At 37.8% G+C, this 18749-nt stretch overlaps 1 protein-coding gene across 1 annotated transcript; it reads left to right on the top strand.

Moving 5' to 3' along the window:
- Positions 1-5324: 5324 nt before the first annotated feature.
- LOC119617721 lies at positions 5325-14568 on the top strand. The gene is made up of 4 exons (XM_037979921.1): positions 5325-5479; positions 10144-10364; positions 10605-10921; positions 14204-14568. Exons 1-4 carry the CDS (start codon positions 5325-5327, stop codon positions 14393-14395), a joined length of 885 nt encoding a protein of 294 aa, XP_037835849.1. The 3' UTR covers positions 14396-14568.
- The last annotated feature ends 4181 nt before the right edge of the window (positions 14569-18749 follow it).

Genomic DNA, 18749 nt, shown 5'->3' with positions numbered 1-18749 from the left:
TGCCTCCTCCCCGTACCATGACCTTGATGTCCTCCATTGTTAGGTGTTGCCAAGAAATGACATCAGAGGAGTGTTGAGCAGCCTTGCTGTGACGAGCCTTCCCACANACTGAGCTAATGATTTCACATCAGCAGGCTGCAGGCCATTGATTGGCCATGGAGCCAGGTCACTGCATGAGTCATGGCAGTGACTGCTTCAAAACCCTTTTTTTTTTTTTTTTTTTTTTACAGACACACAGCTGCTTTTATCCAATTTTTTTGGAACAAAAGCCTTGTAAACCTTAGACCAAGTACCAGGCGTACCATGACCTTGATGTCCTCCATTGTTAGGTGTTGCCAAGAAATGACATCAGAGGAGTGTTGAGCAGCCTTGCTGTGACGAGCCTTCCCACATTGAGTTGGCTACATTCACACTGTAGGCGAAAGTGGCCCAAATCTGATTACTTATTTTCCCAACTCTTGTGCAACCTCAGTCTGAACCGTCATGTTGCATTTAATCCAACTTTTTTGTCACGGAAGTAAGGATTGATCCAAATACTGATATTATTGTCAGCCCGCCCCAGGACAGCTGTGGCTACAATGTAGCTTACCACCATCAGTGTGTGAATGTGTGGATGAATGGGTGAGTGATTGTAGTGTAAAGCGCTTTGGGGTCCTTGGACTAGATAAAGCGCTATATAAGTGCAAGCCATTTACCATTTACCACACATCTTGCAGTTTAAAACTCTGAAGTCTGCACGTCTTCAATTACAGAATAAAAGTCCATTTGCGTTGTCCTTTTTTTTTCTTTAACTTTTTAGAGTTGCCATGTCCTGGATGATTGAGAATCTACGCCAACATATGATACTAACGTTGGTGTTGGATCATATTGATTCTAGCATGATGGGATCGATACTTGAATGTGTTTCTGCTTTTAGTACATTGTTCCTGTTCCAAAGTGCAGTTCTGTGCCTCAGTAGGCGGGAAGCAGCAAGATCAAATGTAAACTCTGGATGGAGCAAGCATGGCAGATAATACTTTTGTTTGTATCAATTGCACAACAACCTCACATACACACATGCCAACATGTGTATCATTCATATTTACTTCTGTAAACGCAGTGTGCTGCATGTGACATCTTGTCTTCTGCGCATGCAGGTCACTTCAGGGCTGTGGAGTATTCACAATGGAGTCTGAGGATGGTTGCATTTAGATCATAATGTGAACAACCATGCAAAAAATCTGATCTGAGCAAAAAAATAATTAAAATCAGCAATGTGGAAGTAGTGGAAGTGCTACATTCAACAATCAAAAACCTGCTAGTGAACCTCTTTACTGATTTAAAAACTTAGCTGAATTTTAGACTTTTGACACAAAAACAAACAAACAAAAATAACTATGTGACAGTATAACATCAATCTTCAGCTGACTAAGCACAGGGCTTCTCAAGGATGTGTGTTTATACAGTGTATGCCAAATTCAGCACAAATGAATTCATGAATTTTGCTGATGATCCAACAGTGGTGGAAGTCGGCATTGACAACCATCTTACAGAGGTGAGGTGGAACAATTAGTTTGCTGTTTTGAGGGATCGTTCCCTCAGTGTTCACTAAATTGCATAAAAAAAAAAATGCTGAACAGCATCTACCCCACTCCAAACCACCCCAGCTTTCCTGCACAGCATAGAACAGTAAAAAGCATCCTTATCAGCTGTATCACATTTTGGTACTGCAACAACAATGTAACTGAGAGGAAGAGTCTGCAACATGTAGATGTGGTGAAAAGGGTTGAGACAGTCAAGGAAAAAAAGCCCTCATTATTGTAAGTATTGCAGGCCAAATGTGGTTGACCCCCCCTTCTATCTGTAATAAATAAACTTGTTGAATCAAAACCATCAAAATATGGAACAACTTTTTGTGCACTTTGCGAACAATCATCAAGACAGGAATGACAGTTTGTTTCATGTATTTTTTCTATACCCACTTCATCCTGTTCAGGATCACGGGAGTTTTGTTCATTTCCAAAATATTGACTTCAAAGCCACTTTGAAACTAATCTGGCAGAATGCTTCTGGTCATTGTCCATTTGGAAAACCCATTTGTACCCAAACTTCAATTTCCTGGCTGATATCTTGAGATGTCACTTCAATAGTTCTACGTAATGTTCTTTCCTCATGATGCCATCTATTTTCTGAAGCGCACCAGTCCCTCCTGCAGCAAAACACTGCAACAACATGAGGCTGCCACCCCCATACTTCACGGTTAAGATGGCATTTTTTTTTTTTTTTGGCTTAAATGCTTCTCCCCCACTTTTTCAGTTAAATTTTAGTTGCATTAGACCACAGGGCATGTCTCCAAAAATTAAATTCTTTGTCCCTGTGTGCATTTGCTGTAATCTGGTGCTTTTATGCTGCTTTCAGAGTAATGGCTTCTTCCTCACTGAGTGATAATAAAACCCTCTGAGCAGCTTCAGCAGCATCTTTACAAGGTCTTTAGCTTTTGTTTTGGGGTTGATGCTCCCATTTTGTGCAAAAACACATTCAGCTCAGGAACACAGATGGCAGGATATTTGCGTGGTGTTTATACTTGGGTGTAAATGTTTGAACAGATGACCCTTCAGGTATCTGGAAATTGTACCCAAGGATGAACCAGAGTTGTGCAGGTCAACAATCCTCTTCCTGATGTCTTGACCTATTTTTTTTCAATTTTCCCATGATGTTATAAAAAGTACAACAGTATTACAGATAATCCTTTCTTTGGAGTAACCGAGAGGGACGTCATGTCATTTTAATTCAGATAGGAAATTTTAAATTGAAGACAGATTTCTTGTCTCAGCCCAGTCTTGTGCTCTGTTTGCTGCAACTTAACATAAAAGTTTTGACAATTTTACCGATAAACTCTTCCACTGAAAGCTTAAAGCTTCACAGATATCCTGTGGTTTTGGTCTTCTGTTAATCAACTCCGATAGTTAAAAAATGCCCTATAAAGTTTATTTGTGATTAAAGACACAAAAATACGAGTTGGGTTTTCCAATCACACTTTATTTTCTTAGAAAAGTACTTCACTCCTTCCACAACGTCACAAAAAGAAACCATGCATTTGAGGTGTGCCTTAAAATACATCCACAGATGTGCCTCCAGTTAACTCAAATGTTATCAACTAACCAATCAAAAGCTCCGAAAGCCATGACATCATCATCTAGGCTTTCCTAAATTGTTAAAAGCCATAGTATTATTTGTTTGCATATGTAAATGTGTGACTTTGAAAAAAGTATTAAATGATCTAATATAATATTAAAGAATTTTTGATAATTAAAATTAATAATAATTTTGTGAGTCCTAATTGACCTAAAACAGGATGGGGTTTGTCTTACAGTGAGGAAAAAAAAAATCTATTTATTGTTATACAGCATATGTAAACATTTGGTTTCAAATGTACTTCACACTTTAGGAAGTTAAACACTAAAAAAAAAGAACCATCACCTCTGGCAGAGTAAATATTTGGCTATTTTAAAAGTGTTCATTTACCTTTAATGCTTTGATTGTTTTTTATACAGTGAATGTATATATCTGCTTTCAACTGTATTCCATGTGCATCTTATCCACTATTGGGCCTATTTTACAGCAGACATTTTTGATTTGAACAAGTAGGTAAAATGAACATATTAAAAATGTCTGCCCTCCATTTATGAAGCTGTGCTTGCTGGACATGCCCGATATTTGCAAAAGTAGAACGCCCTTCAAGTAGAACACAGCCTTTGTTTTCACTTGTATTTTTCATATTTTTAAGCCACATTGGCTGTCAAACAGGCCCATGCCTTGGACTAAAATTAGCATCTGATTCAATTTTTCACTAAAAGACATTTTCTGGCATGGCCTCAGTCCTCCTTATAAACAGAGGCTGTTTTGATAAAGAAAGAGCCTTTAAAAATGTAAATAAATGTAAATAAACCAAACTACTAATAGTGTCACACGCACTTTAAAACAAAAATGAAGAAAAAAAATCCTTTCCTTTTTATAAAAGTAACTGCTGCCATTTCTTTTTTAACATGAACAAAGTTGTCCCCCCCCTCCATCATATTCCAAGAACACATCTCATGAACCCCCAAATTTTGCGTCAATCATTTCTAGAAACATAAAAGGAAAAAATCTTATACTGTTTGCATTCAAAATTCAAATGAGTAAAGAAGGAAAGCGCTTAAAGAATGCGTAAACATTTCAGTACATTTCATTTCGTTCAAATCCAACAGAACATTGTAATTTTATTTATTATTTCAACATTCATTCTTATAAAACCGAGTAATTTGCTGAACCTGATGAGGAGCTCGGTGATTTGATTTCTCAAAGTTTTCTTATGGTATTTTTTGCCTATAGGTAAATCTCTGCTTCATTTGCCAACAGTCAAATAGTTTCTGGAGAAGAGGCAATGAGATGGGTATGATAGTTGAGTTTAAGTATATCTGCAAATCAAATGAATGTTCTGAAATGTGAGAGATAAACAGGATTCCAGTTGGACTTTGTTCGCTCATTAAGCTGCAGCAACACTTTGGGGGGGACGCACAAAGAAAGACATCAGAACAGGTAATTTTGCCAACTAAACACAATCATTCTTAATGTTCTTTTTTGGTTTTTAATTGCAATGAATAATTTGATTGATTTCTTGTTCACATATGAAAAGAAATTCTCAACTAAAGTAATTTGCTGCATTTTTATTTTCTTAGGAAAACAAACAGAATTTCTAAAATGAAGAGCATTCTCTCTGGACCCTTGACCCTCCTCTTCATCATAACATCTGGACTCACCTCAGTGGTGCAGAGATGGGCTACGTACTATCAACTTTATTACACTTGGGAGGATGCACAACGTTACTGCAAGTCGTGAGTTTTCTTATGCAATAGTAATATTAGATTGTTAAATGTTAATACACAGCGAGGCTTCAATTTAACAGTAGACAATAAAATGAAAAGATTTTGTTTTGTTTAAAAATAGAATCCCAGAAGTTAAAAAATCTAATAAACAGAAGAAAGGGCCATGAAATAGCTGTTAAAACTCTTTCTGAGCTCAGGTTGTACAAAGATAGTGGCTCTTCTGCCTGACTGTTATATTACACATTTGTCTGTGTTGGTAAATATCATTAGATATATAAAACTAAATCCTGATTGCCTAAGTATTCAATGAGAGGGGGAAGTGTGATTTTGAAACATGCTACAGTATGCATAATAAAAATAATTAGCTATGGTCTAACTAGCATTGTCACTTCTTCAAACGTTTTGTCTCTTTTTTCTTTTTTTTCAAAAAGCACAAATGGCGCCCTGGCTACCATTTATACCCAGTCGGATGTGAACAATATGGACTTGAAGGAACATCATCTGTGGATCAGTATCCGTAAATTCTCAAGATGGTGCTGGATCCAGCCTGATGGATATGACTGCAACATTAAAGGGTCTGACTGGTCAGGATACAGTTACAGTGGTTGTGGTGCATCCAACTACTATTCCAAAAAGTAATGTGAGACTGTTCATAAGCGTTCTTTTAAACATTAGATATTTTGTATGTTCAGTAAATTAGAAAACGATATCGTACAAGTTCCAAAACATGCTGTTTTGCCTTGTATCTGTTCCATTTCTTTAGATTTATGACATGTATTATATCTGAAGTCTTTGCAAACTGAGTTCGATGACTGAGAAAGCTCAAAGATGAAGCCACAAACATCTGACATCCAATAAGAAAAAAGCAATTACAAAATCCAAATCTTAACTTTTCTTTATATGTTTGATGATACAACTAGGATGTTGCAAATCAGCTCCATTCATTTAGTTTTGGTGGTGAATGATCTTGCAGTTAGGAAACTGTCACAAAAAGCAATCTATTTGATTGTGCACTGACACTTTTTCATAGCAGGTTAACTAAAAAATTACGACATATATAACACATTTTCTAATAAAACTAGTCTCCCCATCTTTAACGTTAGCCAGCATCAAATTGTTATTTTATTTTTCTTGAAATTATATTTTAAAAACCCTTATTTCTGCTTTTTGCTTTAATTTTATTAAAATAAAAATAGATCATAAACTACTATACATTTGACTAAACACTATAAGAGCACTAAAAGTAAAGCTGGGTAACTTTATTGAAAATGTGTTTTCATGAACTGCAAGGTACCTGAACAGGAAATGTTAATGTGGACCAAAAATACTGTTAGAAATGTATCCATTTTTGAAGCAAGTTCCTGAGTGGTTCATTTAGTAATTAAATTAATTCATTTAGTAAGACCACTTTACTGATTCTGTCAGGTTGAAACAAAGACAACTGGACTTTTTTATTTTTATTTAAAATATCTTGATTCTTATCAGAGGAGCTTTCTCAGTTTAAACAAAAAATAAGGAGTTCCAAGCTTTTAAACTTAAGCTGTTGTCACACTCCAAGAGAAGTCACAAAGTTGGCTCTCATTCACGTGGTTGTGTGACAAAAATTGCATCATTTTGTTCTCAGCTTCGTCCGCCGCTTCTCCACACAAGGCCTTGGCCGATGTGTTTCTCACAGGGGTTTGTGCCAAGTATCGTGTGATTGGTCAGAAGTTGTTGTGGGCGTGTTTATGTGGAAAAGCCAGTGAGCTTTCATGGAGTTAATGTGCTTCTACTGCTCCTCCGAGAAGCAGCTGGAGGCCGTTAAAAAAATACAGCCGTCTTTACAGCTGTTCCAGCAAAACTTAAAAACCGATGAACAAGGATAGAAGAGTTGAGAAGCCAGCAGGAGGAAACCTGTTTTAATGCTGTAGGAGGATGGAGTAGCGTCTCAGGAGTTCTGATCCAAATGTTTCATGGCCGATGAAAGGTGTGTGTGAAAATGAACGTTTCACAGCCACATGACCGCGTACCGACTTCCTGATGTCTTATGGAGTGTGCCGGAGCATTGAATGATTTGCTCCGTGGCTTTTCTTCCTCTCCTTCTTGAGGGTTGTGAGAGTTTTTGCTGATTCACGTTCAAAATGTTTTGTTTACATGCATGAAGGTGCAAATTCATGTGAAAGTGTCTAGGAATTAGATTTTTTTGTATGTACTGGAAAGTTGAAACCTGACATGATGACCTCTGTTTAATGATGGTCCTTTGTTTGATGAAAAAAGCTTCTTTCATCTCTCACAGAGGTGTGTGAATGACCAACTTTAAACAGAAAAGCAGGTATCAGGTTTCAACTTTCCAGCACATGCGCTGCAGCTTTGAATCTATTGGTGCTTTTCAGTTGTTCAAATCTAAAAAGTCAACTGAACCGCACCACTAAAGTCAGAATTCATACTAACCTTGACCTCAAAATCACCATGGTGGACTCGTGCACAAAAAGTGGGAATAAAGTAATCAACTTTTTAAACTTCAGTTCCGTTGGTTTGTATCTCAATATATCTGCCACATGCCCAGTACTGCACTACTTCTAAAAGGAAACATGTTGCTACAGAGTTTATTAGAATATAGAGATGCATAGGTATTTCCTTGTATTACTAATCATAGTTAGCCTTCTCACTGAGCACAACAATTAGCAAATCTTGATTTTCTGACTTGCAACTGGAACATGAATAATTTGAGACTGACATTTTCTCAGATATAACTTCTGACTTTGAAAGTAAATGGATTTCAGCATATTCCACAAACAGTTTCATCTAAATTCACCAAAACATCTTGCATGTGGCCAAGGCCAACAAAGACCCTGACACCCTCACGACAGGGCAGAGAAAGTGATTTGCATTTGCGTTCAGCTCACAAAAACAGAGCAGCTCACGACAGTTTAAAGGCTTGGAACGCTGCACTTTTCAGATTGAACTGAGAAAGCTCCTCAAATGAGAAAACATCAAGGAAAAAAAAACTGTTGCCTTTGTTTAAACCTAAAGGGATTGCCATGTCCTAATTGAGAACATCACCAGCACACTTTACTTATTACAATCCCTGGCAAAAATTAGGGAATCGCCACTTTTGGAGGATGTTTTTTCAGTTGTTTAATTTTGTATAAAAAAATAAATAAACCGCAGACATGCCACAAATTTATCATTATAAAAATTCCAACCTTTTGGGATTAAATAACAATTTAAAAAGTAATAAATATAATTGATGTGGTCAGCCAGTTAAAATCATGAGAAAAACACTGCCCCATTAGTACTTTGTTTCACCACATTTAACACTCCTCATCAATCTGGCTCCAACTAACTCTTATTGCTGTTGTCACATTAGCTTTGCAAGTTGGAGTCTTGTCATTGACCATTTTTTTTATTTCCACCAGAGGTTTTCAACTGGATTGAAATCCAGACTATTTGCAGCCTGTGCCATTGATGTTAAATGTCTTTTTGAAGGAAAGTTTTTACATCTATTGTCCGATGGCAAGATGTTTAGCTGTTTATGATGGCTTTTGTTTGTCTTTACTGCATATAAATCTCTTTTCTTTTAGGTGATTTCTTAGAGATTTTTTTTGGATGATTTCCTCCCACTTGTTTCTCATTTGTTTGGCTGTACTTTTTCTGTTTTTGACTTTTTGATCATTTCTTGGTCTACTGGTATGTTTCCCTTTTACAACATTCCCAGTTTGTTTAGACTTGGTCCAGATTTAAGACACAGCTGAGTGGGAACAACCAACATCTTTTACAACATTCAGAGATGATTTATCTTCTTGAAGAAAGTTTCATAATCCTCTCTTTTGTTTAAGCTGACATCTCTGGTGTTGGAGCCATAATTCATGTCAGTTCTCTTTGTTTAACAGCTCTCCAAGATGTGAGCTCTTTTTTTTAACGATAGACTAATTGGCAGATTTAATCTGACACAGGTGTTCGTTTTAGAAGTGCAAATTACACAGTGATTCATATTTTTTTTCTTTACCTAAAAAAGGCTGTGACTGACTACAACAGTTATATTTCTTTTTCATTGTTTTCTAATGACATCCATCCATCCATCCATCCTCTTCCACTTATCCGGGGTCGGGTCACGGGGGCAGCAGCCTAAGCAGGGAGACCCAGACTTCCCTCTCCCCAGCCACTTGGGCCAGCTCCTCCGGGGGAATCCCAAGGCGTTCCCAGGCCAGCCAAGAAACATAGTCCCTCCAGCGTGTCCTGGGTCTTCCTCTGGGCCTCCTCCCGGTGGGACGTGCCCAGAACACCTCACCAGGCTCCAACTGGCTCCTCAGCTGCTTGTATCCTCAATCTCATTCTTTCGGTCACTACCTAAAGCTCGTGACCATAGATAAAGGTAGGAACGTAGATCGATCAGTAAATCGAGAGCTTCACCTTTTGGCTCAGCTCTCTTTTCACCACGACAGATTGGTACAGCGCCCATGCAGCACCTATCTGCCTGTCGATCTCCTGCTCCATTTTTCCCTCATTCGTGAACAAGACCCCGAGATACTTAAACTCCTCCACTTGGGGCAGGACATCTTCCCTGACCCGGAGAAGGCACTCTACCCTTTTCCGGCTCAAGACCATGGCCTCGGATTTGGAGGCCTGATCCTCATCCCAGCTGCGAACCACTCTATATATATAAAACTAAACAATTGAAAGAACATCCTCCAAGAGTGGTGATTCCATCATTTTTGCCAGAGGTTGTATTAGTGTCTTTAAAATAAAAGATATTATAGATTAAATTAAGCAGAAATCTTTTTTTTTTAATGTTTAAGATGATTTTATTATTATTTACAGTTGTTTACTGATGTATTTTTTGTCTGTATTCACATTTGGCTTTCTCTAGATATTGAGAAACAAAAAATAGGTAGATGATTCATAAAGCAAAACGAACAGAACTACAACATATCCTGATACCTTAGTTTTAGGATCAAAAGCTCTTTTATTCCTTATTGTCCTGAGTGGTTCAGGATGAGCCACCATCTTCTAATCAGGATTCTTTTTTTCTTAAAAATAAATAAATAAAGTAAAATAAAATGATAATCGTAAAGTTTTGTCTTAAGATGAGAATTAATTTCTTATCACAAGCTTTATTATACTGCAATGTGATCAAATCATTTTGCAATCTCAAAAAAGGCCTTTGTTATTGAGATGAATGGTTGCAATAAACACTGGTTCATATTTTAAGCTAAATTGTTAAATGTTGTGCTGTGAATAAACCAATCAACTACCTTTATTGAATGTAGATAAGATAATTTGATTCATAAAATTAATGTATGTATTTTTCTCTTTAAAGAATTCATGGAAAAGGTTGTGAAAATTATTTTTTCTTCATCTGTGGAAACAATGAATTGAATGGAGTCAATTATACATTCATACCCAAGACAAAGACATGGTCTGATGCCCAGGATTACTGTAAAAATACCCATGATTTTCTGGCAATTTTTCAAAGCTCTGATCTGAGCGACGTTATTCATGAACAGGACTTTCCTGTCTGGATTGGACTCCGCAGAGAAGGTAAAAACTAGAAACTGCAACCACCTGTGATGTTGTTAAAGACATGATGTTGTTTTGTGGGTTTTTTTTTTAAGTTTGGTAACTCATAGTAGAAACTCACCACATTTGGTTAAATATCTGTCTCAAGATTCAGTTCATCTTGTCTTTAGTGATAAATCCTGTAGTGAGATGTGTAGTAGACTTTCTTACAGTTGATAAACTGAATGTCAGCTCATCTCTGTGCCTAAATATGTTCTCCAGGTGGATCATGGAACTGGAGAACAGGCTCTTCAGGATATGCAAACTGGACTTTAGGTGAGCCGAGTGAAAATGCAGACTGTGTCTCAATCCTCTCAAAGACAAAAAGGATGGCTACTCAAAGCTGTGACAGTCGTTTTCCTTTTGTCTGCACATGGGAGAATGTGTTTCTGGTAAAGGAGAACAAAAGTTGGGAGGAGGCGCTGAAACACTGTCAAGGCCTCACTTTTTCCAACCTTCACTTTGATCTGCTCAGCATAGAGCCTGGACAGGAACATGTCTATGTGTGGAACAAAATCACTGAAGCTGACACACAGGAGGTGAGTTTGGTAAAAAAAGATCTTGATCTAATTGTTTTATGTGGCATAAAAAGCGAGTCATTTACGCCAGTGACTGCTCCGTTTGTTCATAGCTGCAGAACCACTGCTAACCATGAAGGAACAGTTTAATTACTTTGGTGCTAAAGGACAACGGGCTGTTTATTTCAGAAAAAAATATGTAGTTAATTCTTTGTTTTAATTGTGCCTTATGCACTATCCTTCCTCAAAATTAAATAAGTGTTTTTGATGTATTTACACTTTTTGACTCCTCTACACCACTTTGGTACAGGGCTGTGATGAGCAAATGCTTGAGCCTCCTTACACTTTGGATGGAGAAAGAGTGGATGATGTCTCCATTTCTCCTTTCATTTCATAGTAATTTGCAGTCCAAATTTATTTTTCAACAACTACACTAATTTTAAGATAGAGTTTCAAGTAATTCCACATACATTGTCACATTTTGTTTGGTAGATCCATTATGGAACTACTAATGAAAATAGTATGAATTGCCTAAATATAGGCAGCACATATCCAACTAGAGAAATTAACACACTGGACCACCACTACACAATAAGCAACGATGCATACCACTCAGTACCCAGAGCTGCCCTTGAACTCTCTGACCACTGCTTTGTCCATCTCATCTCAGCCTACAATAAAAAACTAAAATCTGCCAAACCAGTAAATAAAACTGTAAATTGATGGACAGCTACAGCAGAACAGGAACTACAACCCTGCTTTGACTGTACTGACTGAATTATATTTGAGACTGTAGCTTAGGACCTGGATGGACTCACTGAAACTGTTACATCTTATATTAGTTTCTGTGAGAACATTTGTGTCTTTTGCAGATCATGTCTAACATTGCAACAAGCCATGGTTTACCACAAAAATGAAACAGCTATACCAAGAGAAAGAAACTGCATACAAAAGTAGATGTGGCAAACGGTGGTTTTAAATTTACACAATGATATTAGAGTTTGATTACCAACAACGTCACCTGGGACTTTCACACAGGAACTCAATTAACGTGCAAGCTCGTTTGCAATAAGCATGAGAGACGGTTTCAAGTTGATAAAAGTTTATTAAAAACAAAATAAATAAAACACCTGTAGGTAATCACAATTACTATCTACAAAATTGCTATTACTATCCACACTCCCAGAGACGCTGAGTGACGTATTGATCAGCTAGTGCCAATACGCAGTCACTGTTGCTTTTATAATGAGTGCCTTCTAATGTAATTGACAGACCGAGCAATTACCCTGGCAGAAGGTGGAGTCTCCACCTACTTCCTGTCACATAGATATAAAAACTTGAACAAACAAGTCACATACACATGGGAAAAGGAGATTTGAGCTGCTAAAAGCCCTTATTTTAAGAAACTTGAAAACCAGTTCCCTGCTAACAACCCCGCAGTCAGTGTGGAAATGTCTAAAAGCCATCAGCAACTATAACCCCAATTCCAATAAAGTTGGGATGTTGTGTAAAACACAAAAAAAACAGAATACGATGATTTGCAAATCCTTTTCAATCTATATTCAATTGAATACACTAGAAAGACAATTTATTTAATGTTCAAACAAATAAACTTTATTGTTTTTTTTTGCAAATATTCACTTGTTTATAATTTGAACAGTTGTGAACTTTGTGAACAAACTGTGTGAGCAAATAGTCCAACATTTCTCAATGTACAATTGCAAGAAATTTAGGGATTTCATCATCTACAGTCCATAATATCATTAAAAGATTCAGTGAATCTAGACAAATCTCTGCAAGTAAGCGACAAGGCCAAAAACCAACACTGAATGCCCGTGACCAACATCTACAAGTGCAAGTTAAAACTCTACCATGCAAAGTGAAAGCCATATATCAACAAAACCCAGAAACGCCACTGGCTTCTCTGGGCCTGAGCTCATCTGAGATGCAAAGTGGAAAAGTATCCCGTGGTCTGACGAGTCCACATTTCAGATTGTTTTCGGAAATCATGGATGTTGTGTCCTCCAGGCCAAAGAGGAAAAGGACTGTCCGGATTGTTATCAGTGCAATACATCACACCCTGCTGTATCTTGACCTACCTGGCAGATATGTGCGGATCCTTTTTGTGGACTTTAGCTCTGTATTCAACAGTCATTCCACATCTCTTTCATAACAAACTTTTCAACCTTGCTGTTTCTGCCTCTACCTGTCAGTAGGTTTAGAACTTCCTGAATGACAGATCACAGCTGGTAAAACTGGGGAAATCCACATCCAGCTCCAGATAAATCTTTACTGGAACTCTAGAAGGGTGTGTGCTATCCCCACTATTCTTCTCCCTTTACACTAATGGCTGCACCTCCTCGCACATCTCTGTTAAGCTCCTCAAGTTTGCAAACAACATATCAGTCATAAGCCTGATCCAAGATAGGGACGAGTCTACATACACGCAGAGGTTGCAAATCTGGTCATTGATAACTTGGAGCTTAACACCAGGAAAACTGTTGCAATCACAGTGGATTTCAGGAGATGCTCAGTTCTGCACACATCCCCTCACCGTCCTGAACAGAACTATGGCTGTGGTGAAGTCCTTCAAGTGCCCAGGCACCATTATCACACTAGACCTGAAATAGACAACCCACATCAACGCACTCATAAAAAAAAACCCAGCAAAGACTGTACTTCTTAAGCCAGCTGAAGAAGTCCAGCCTAAGAAGATTCTGATGCAGTTCTGTTCAGCTGTTATAGAATCTGTTCTGCATACTTCTATAACTGTCTGGCTTGGTTTGGCAACTAAATCTGACATTAAGGTGCTGCAATGAACAGTTCAGCTCAACTTCCTTGTTTTTGTTGTATTTGTGCCTTTCACTTTTTTAAACATACTGGTTCTTTTTTCTTTTTAATGTCTTTTGTTTTGTAAAATAGTCAACCCGAATATACCAGATTAGCAACAAATTTATGTTAAAATAAAAAGAATAAAACAAATTATACATTTTCCCCCACAGTGGTATAAATAAAAAAGGACATATTAATGAGAGAACGAAAAAAACCCAAGTCATCTACATACAGCATCAACTGGGTAAAAAAAAGAAGAACTTTTTTTTAAGGAACTTGTAACTTTAGTCTATCTATTACCAAGATGTTACAGCACTGCACAAAAGTCTTGACTCACCTGTCATTTCTTTCTCAAATATATTCAAATGACTTATTAGGTGAACTGGAGTTCCAGGGTAATTTTTATTTTTGTTTATAAAGAGCTAGTCTTAATCTTCCTTCCACTCTGAGGTCATTGATTGTTTTCTGTAGGTGTGGACCGGCCTGCGTTTCCTGGCTGATGAATGGCTTTGGATGAACGAAGCCGAAATTTTGTACCCTGACCTGCCCGTCTGCCCCATCCCGGGGCACCACTGTGGAGCCTTTTCCAAGAAGGACACTGGCAGGATGGAGGCCAGAGACTGTTCTGAGAGAAAAAACTTCCTCTGTTATAGTTACTCTTAACATCACTGGCATCAAGATGTGTAGGTTTTTCTGCCTATTTTAGTAATCCTCACATGGTAGCCAAAGATTTGCTATTTTTTTCAAAGGTATTTAAAGTAAAATACATTAGAATATCAATGATCTCTATTGTGATAATAGACAAAGATTGTGTGGAAAATAGGCATTGTGAAAGTTTTTACGGCAACTGAAAATCCTTAAATTATTTAGTTTGTTGTGTTTTTAAGGTTTAAAAAGTGCTTGAATTTTTAATAAATTGCTTGAAACTGCTTGAAAAAGTAATTGCATTACTTTCATAATAGACTGCTCTGACTAAACTTTTTAATTTTTAGACCGTTCTTCTCATGCGGTTGGGAAGCCTGTTCAACTTCCCTTAAATGGCGCCACATTTGTTGATACATTTGTGGATTGTTAATGCATTTCTTATGAGCATCTGAGTTGAGCTTGTGGGCCGTGCCCATGAAAAACTTGCAAAATCTTCTCTGTGTATGCTAAACAACAGTGACATGCGGTGAGGTTCATGGTGAGGCACTGAATCCTTTAGAGTCAGATTTATAAATATATGAACCCAAAAGGGTAGCTTATTTAATTGGCTACTGGTTATTTCGTATCTCATCAGCGTTCTTCACACACACACACACACTCTCTCTCTCTCTCTCTCTCTCTCTCACATACGTATTAAAGATAAGAAAAAACATTACAATTACCATTTTGGCAGTCTGATGGAGCAAAACAAAAATTAATGGCTCGAGACAGTGCACGTGACTCTCACTCGCCTCTGCGTAAAAGGACAGCAGCAACAAGCTCCCGTTGGCTCACGTGCGCCCCCTTCAGTGCGGCAGAGTACTGCCTGCCTCTCCCTTCGCCTTTTCACTGCAGTTTTATGTCCCCTCACCAAAACTAAATATGTCACTAACAAACATTAAACGTAAATGGTTAAAGACATTAGCCAGACTGGGGAAAATCAGGGTATATAAACCATTATGTTGGCAACATGCAGCGATACGGCAACAGGCACAGGCCGATTGCATGTATCAACCCAGTTTATGATGGATTGTGCATTCAGAGGTAAGGCTCGACTCGTTGATTCTGCACCTCGCATTTCACCCTTGTATTTGGACATATTCAATATGCAATTTTAGCGATTTTGACTATAAAAATGTTCAAAAATTTGTGATACATGAAGATCAGTGGACAAATATTAATATTCATTTTATGTGATCATTTTTCTTTTCTTGTCATGATGACAGGTGAGGCTCTGCCTGAGGCTCTGCCTCACCTGTCTCCCCTGACCGCACGTCCCTGCTAAACAGCTTATGCTGCTATTGACTCTTGTTTTGTGTCATTTATTGGATGGGATGATTGAAGTTTTAAGAAATAGAACATACTGGCAATTTACAGAAACAATTTGTTCATTTAACAAACAACAGCCATGTGGCATAACTATGTGTAGCTACAACAACCACCTTCTTTTTCTTTTCTGGTGTATTCTTTCCTCCTCCATCTAACTCTGTCTTCTGCGTCCTCTGACCTCACTCAAATTACCTCCATGTCGTCTGTAACTGTATCTATAAATTTTTTCTTTGGTCTTCCGGTTTGTCTTTTTCCTGGCAGCTGCATCTCTAACATCCTTCTACCAATATACCCACTGTCCCTCTGCACATCCAAACCATCTCAGTTTGGCCTCTCTAACCAGTGGTTCAACCTGTGCTGTACCTCTGATGATCTCATTACTAATCCTATCCATCCTTATCACTTCCAAGGAGAACCTCAACATCTTCAGCTCTGACACTTCCAGTTCTGTCTCCTGACCTTTTGTCAGTCTCACTGTCCCCAAACCATACAACATAGCTGGTCTCACCACTCTCTTGTAAACCTTTACTTTGACCTTTGCTGCCACCCTTTTGTCACAGTTCTGTCTTGAAACTTTTCTCCATCCACTCCAACATGCTGGAACTCTCTATTTCACCTCTTTACCACACTCCCTGGACAGTCGACCCTAAGTACTTGAAGTCCTGCACCTTTGTGACCTCTGCTCCTTGTAGCCTCATTGTTCTACCTGCATCCCTCTCATTCACACATATGTACTCCGTCTTGTGTAACCTCAGTTACAAGTACATATCTTAACAACTGAGCAGTACATAAGCAGTAGATAAATAAATAAATAGATAAATAACTTCATTGACAGAGCTCTGTTGTAGCGCAAGTTCAGCTAGAGAGGGCAGACACGCACCACACTGCAGAGCAGCCATTAGCATAATGATATTGGAAAATTATCAAAAGTTTTCAGCAAGAGCCTTGATTCTTTCCTTATTGGAGGAGTGTCAACTGGAAAGGACCAAAAACATTAATAAGATGAGTTTTGGTAAGTTTTCATCCTAAATAACCTACTTTTTGTGTGTGCAGTGGAAAAAAAAAATCAATTTCCAGCCACTGTTAGATGAACTCACTAAAACAGGTTTATTTATGTATGGTGCATGACATACAGAGAGCCTTAAAGACAATTAACAATTAACATCAGAGTCCCAGCTCCGAACGGGAAGCTCCGAATCAAAGCTCTGGCACCCAAAGTCAACACAAAAGCTTATATTAAAGATATTGGAATATTGGAAATTAGAGGAGGAGCTCAAAGAAGCAAGTCCGTCTAGTTCCCATGAGAAGAAAAGTCAGCATCAATCCTATAAACAGGTTCATTCTGTGAGAACCCATGGAACTTGGAATAAAAGACATAACATAGTCATGATTTATCAACAACAGGTGTTACCTTATAATAAACGTCCCCATTAGTTTGCAGCGAGATAATCAAGCCCAGTCAAACAATGACGTAGTTGACTGACAGCAGAAAACAGTCACTATAAGTAAATTGTTTTTATTTTCAATATTTAATACCTTTAATACCTTAATACCTATATTTATTATTATTATTATTTGCAATTTTGGTTATTTTATGTAAAACCCGTCCAGTCTGGAAGTAGATGCAGGCGGCAATTTCGTGTTTTCTTAGTCACATAGCCCTGCAAAATGGCTTGATTTTAGATTACTTTTATTTTTGCTAAATGGACTAAAATTACATTCCTTGAGGCCTGTCCAACAGGCCCATTTCCCTCGGAAGAGACTTTGTGTTTCAGATTTGAATCTCGGAAAGCTGAGTGGCAAGCCTGCCCATGGAATATGATCCCTAGGACCAACATCAGGACAACACATGGTTCCATCTTCAACATAAATTCACTGCTACACCAACGTTGCGATAAGATTTGAGATTTTCTCTGGATTGACTGAATGTCAAAGAGGATGTGTGTGCAATCTAACACACATTGCTGATGGACATTTTAAGTATTTGCTAAGCTAAGGGACATTGGTGACATAAACCAGATATTTTGTCCCATGGAGCGAAGCCGAAACCAGACACGGAGACAGGAAATCAGGTAAGTGATTTATTTACACGTGCAGGTATTTACAGTGATGATTGTTCAGGAGCAGTCTGGAAGGCAAGAAGGAGCAGGGTGAGTCTCGGGCACAGATCTTAATCTTGCGTAGGAGCAGATAAGTTTTGTGAGTAATGTTTTCTTTCTCTTACAGATTCAGAAGACGTTCGTGGCATCAAGGAGAGGACAAAGGTTCCAGTGGCAATCCAGGAGGTAAGGAGTCCAGCGGTCCAGCAAGGTAAAGTTAAAGTTAAAGGTAAAGGTAAAGGAAAAGTTAGTAGCGCCAGTAAAACTCCAGATCCTCACAATTGGAAGCCCTGTTCTGTTATTGTTTTGCAAATTATACTGTTTATTATTTGATGTTTGATTTTTTGTGAACTTTAAAGGGTAAATGTATAGTCAATTACTGATTTGAGAAAGTGAATCAGGTGAATTGTCTCAAACTAAAAAATGAGCTTAAGGCTAACTATTAAATCGGGAAGCAGTCAGTTATTAAGCAACGCAGCTACAGTTTCAAACACTTTATTCAAAATCAAGCATTTTTCAAACCTAGAAAGCACCACAAAAATATTCAGGAATTTAAGAATTTCCTTTACTGGTACAAATCCTGATATTGCTTCTTATTCCCCATTACACAGTTATTAAAATTTATAAACGCTACATTGCATTTCTGTCATTGGATCACTTTAGTTAGTTCACACTTCAATTTTTAAATAAATAATATATTTAAACACAGAAATTAAAATCCAAACCAAGAATATAGAATATAGTTGTTAGTTTCTGTTAGAAAAAAATGATGTCCTAAAGCCCTTCAGGTAATTTAAATTTATTGTCTAAGTGTAACAAATCTCTGATCGTAAGTTAGCATTACTGGGGGTAGTTGCCGTTTGTTGCAGAGAAGATCACACATCTTTATGCCAGATATTGTGCTA

Source organism: Kryptolebias marmoratus, linkage group LG15 (assembly GCF_001649575.2).
Source record: "Kryptolebias marmoratus isolate JLee-2015 linkage group LG15, ASM164957v2, whole genome shotgun sequence".
Lineage (NCBI taxonomy): Eukaryota > Metazoa > Chordata > Actinopteri > Cyprinodontiformes > Rivulidae > Kryptolebias > Kryptolebias marmoratus.
This window is presented reverse-complemented; position numbering and strand designations above follow the sequence as displayed.

What these genes read in the sequence shown, in the direction of transcription:
- LOC119617721 (XM_037979921.1), top strand. Translation starts at nt 5,325, where the DNA reads ATGGACTTGAAGGAACATCATCTGTGGATCAGTATCCGTAAATTCTCA. An exon ending in TCCAACTACTATTCCAAAAA is followed by an intron (nt 5,480 to 10,143) that starts GTAATGTGAGAC and finishes TTCTCTTTAAAG; the next exon opens with AATTCATGGAAAAGGTTGTG. An exon ending in GATTGGACTCCGCAGAGAAG is followed by an intron (nt 10,365 to 10,604) that starts GTAAAAACTAGA and finishes TATGTTCTCCAG; the next exon opens with GTGGATCATGGAACTGGAGA.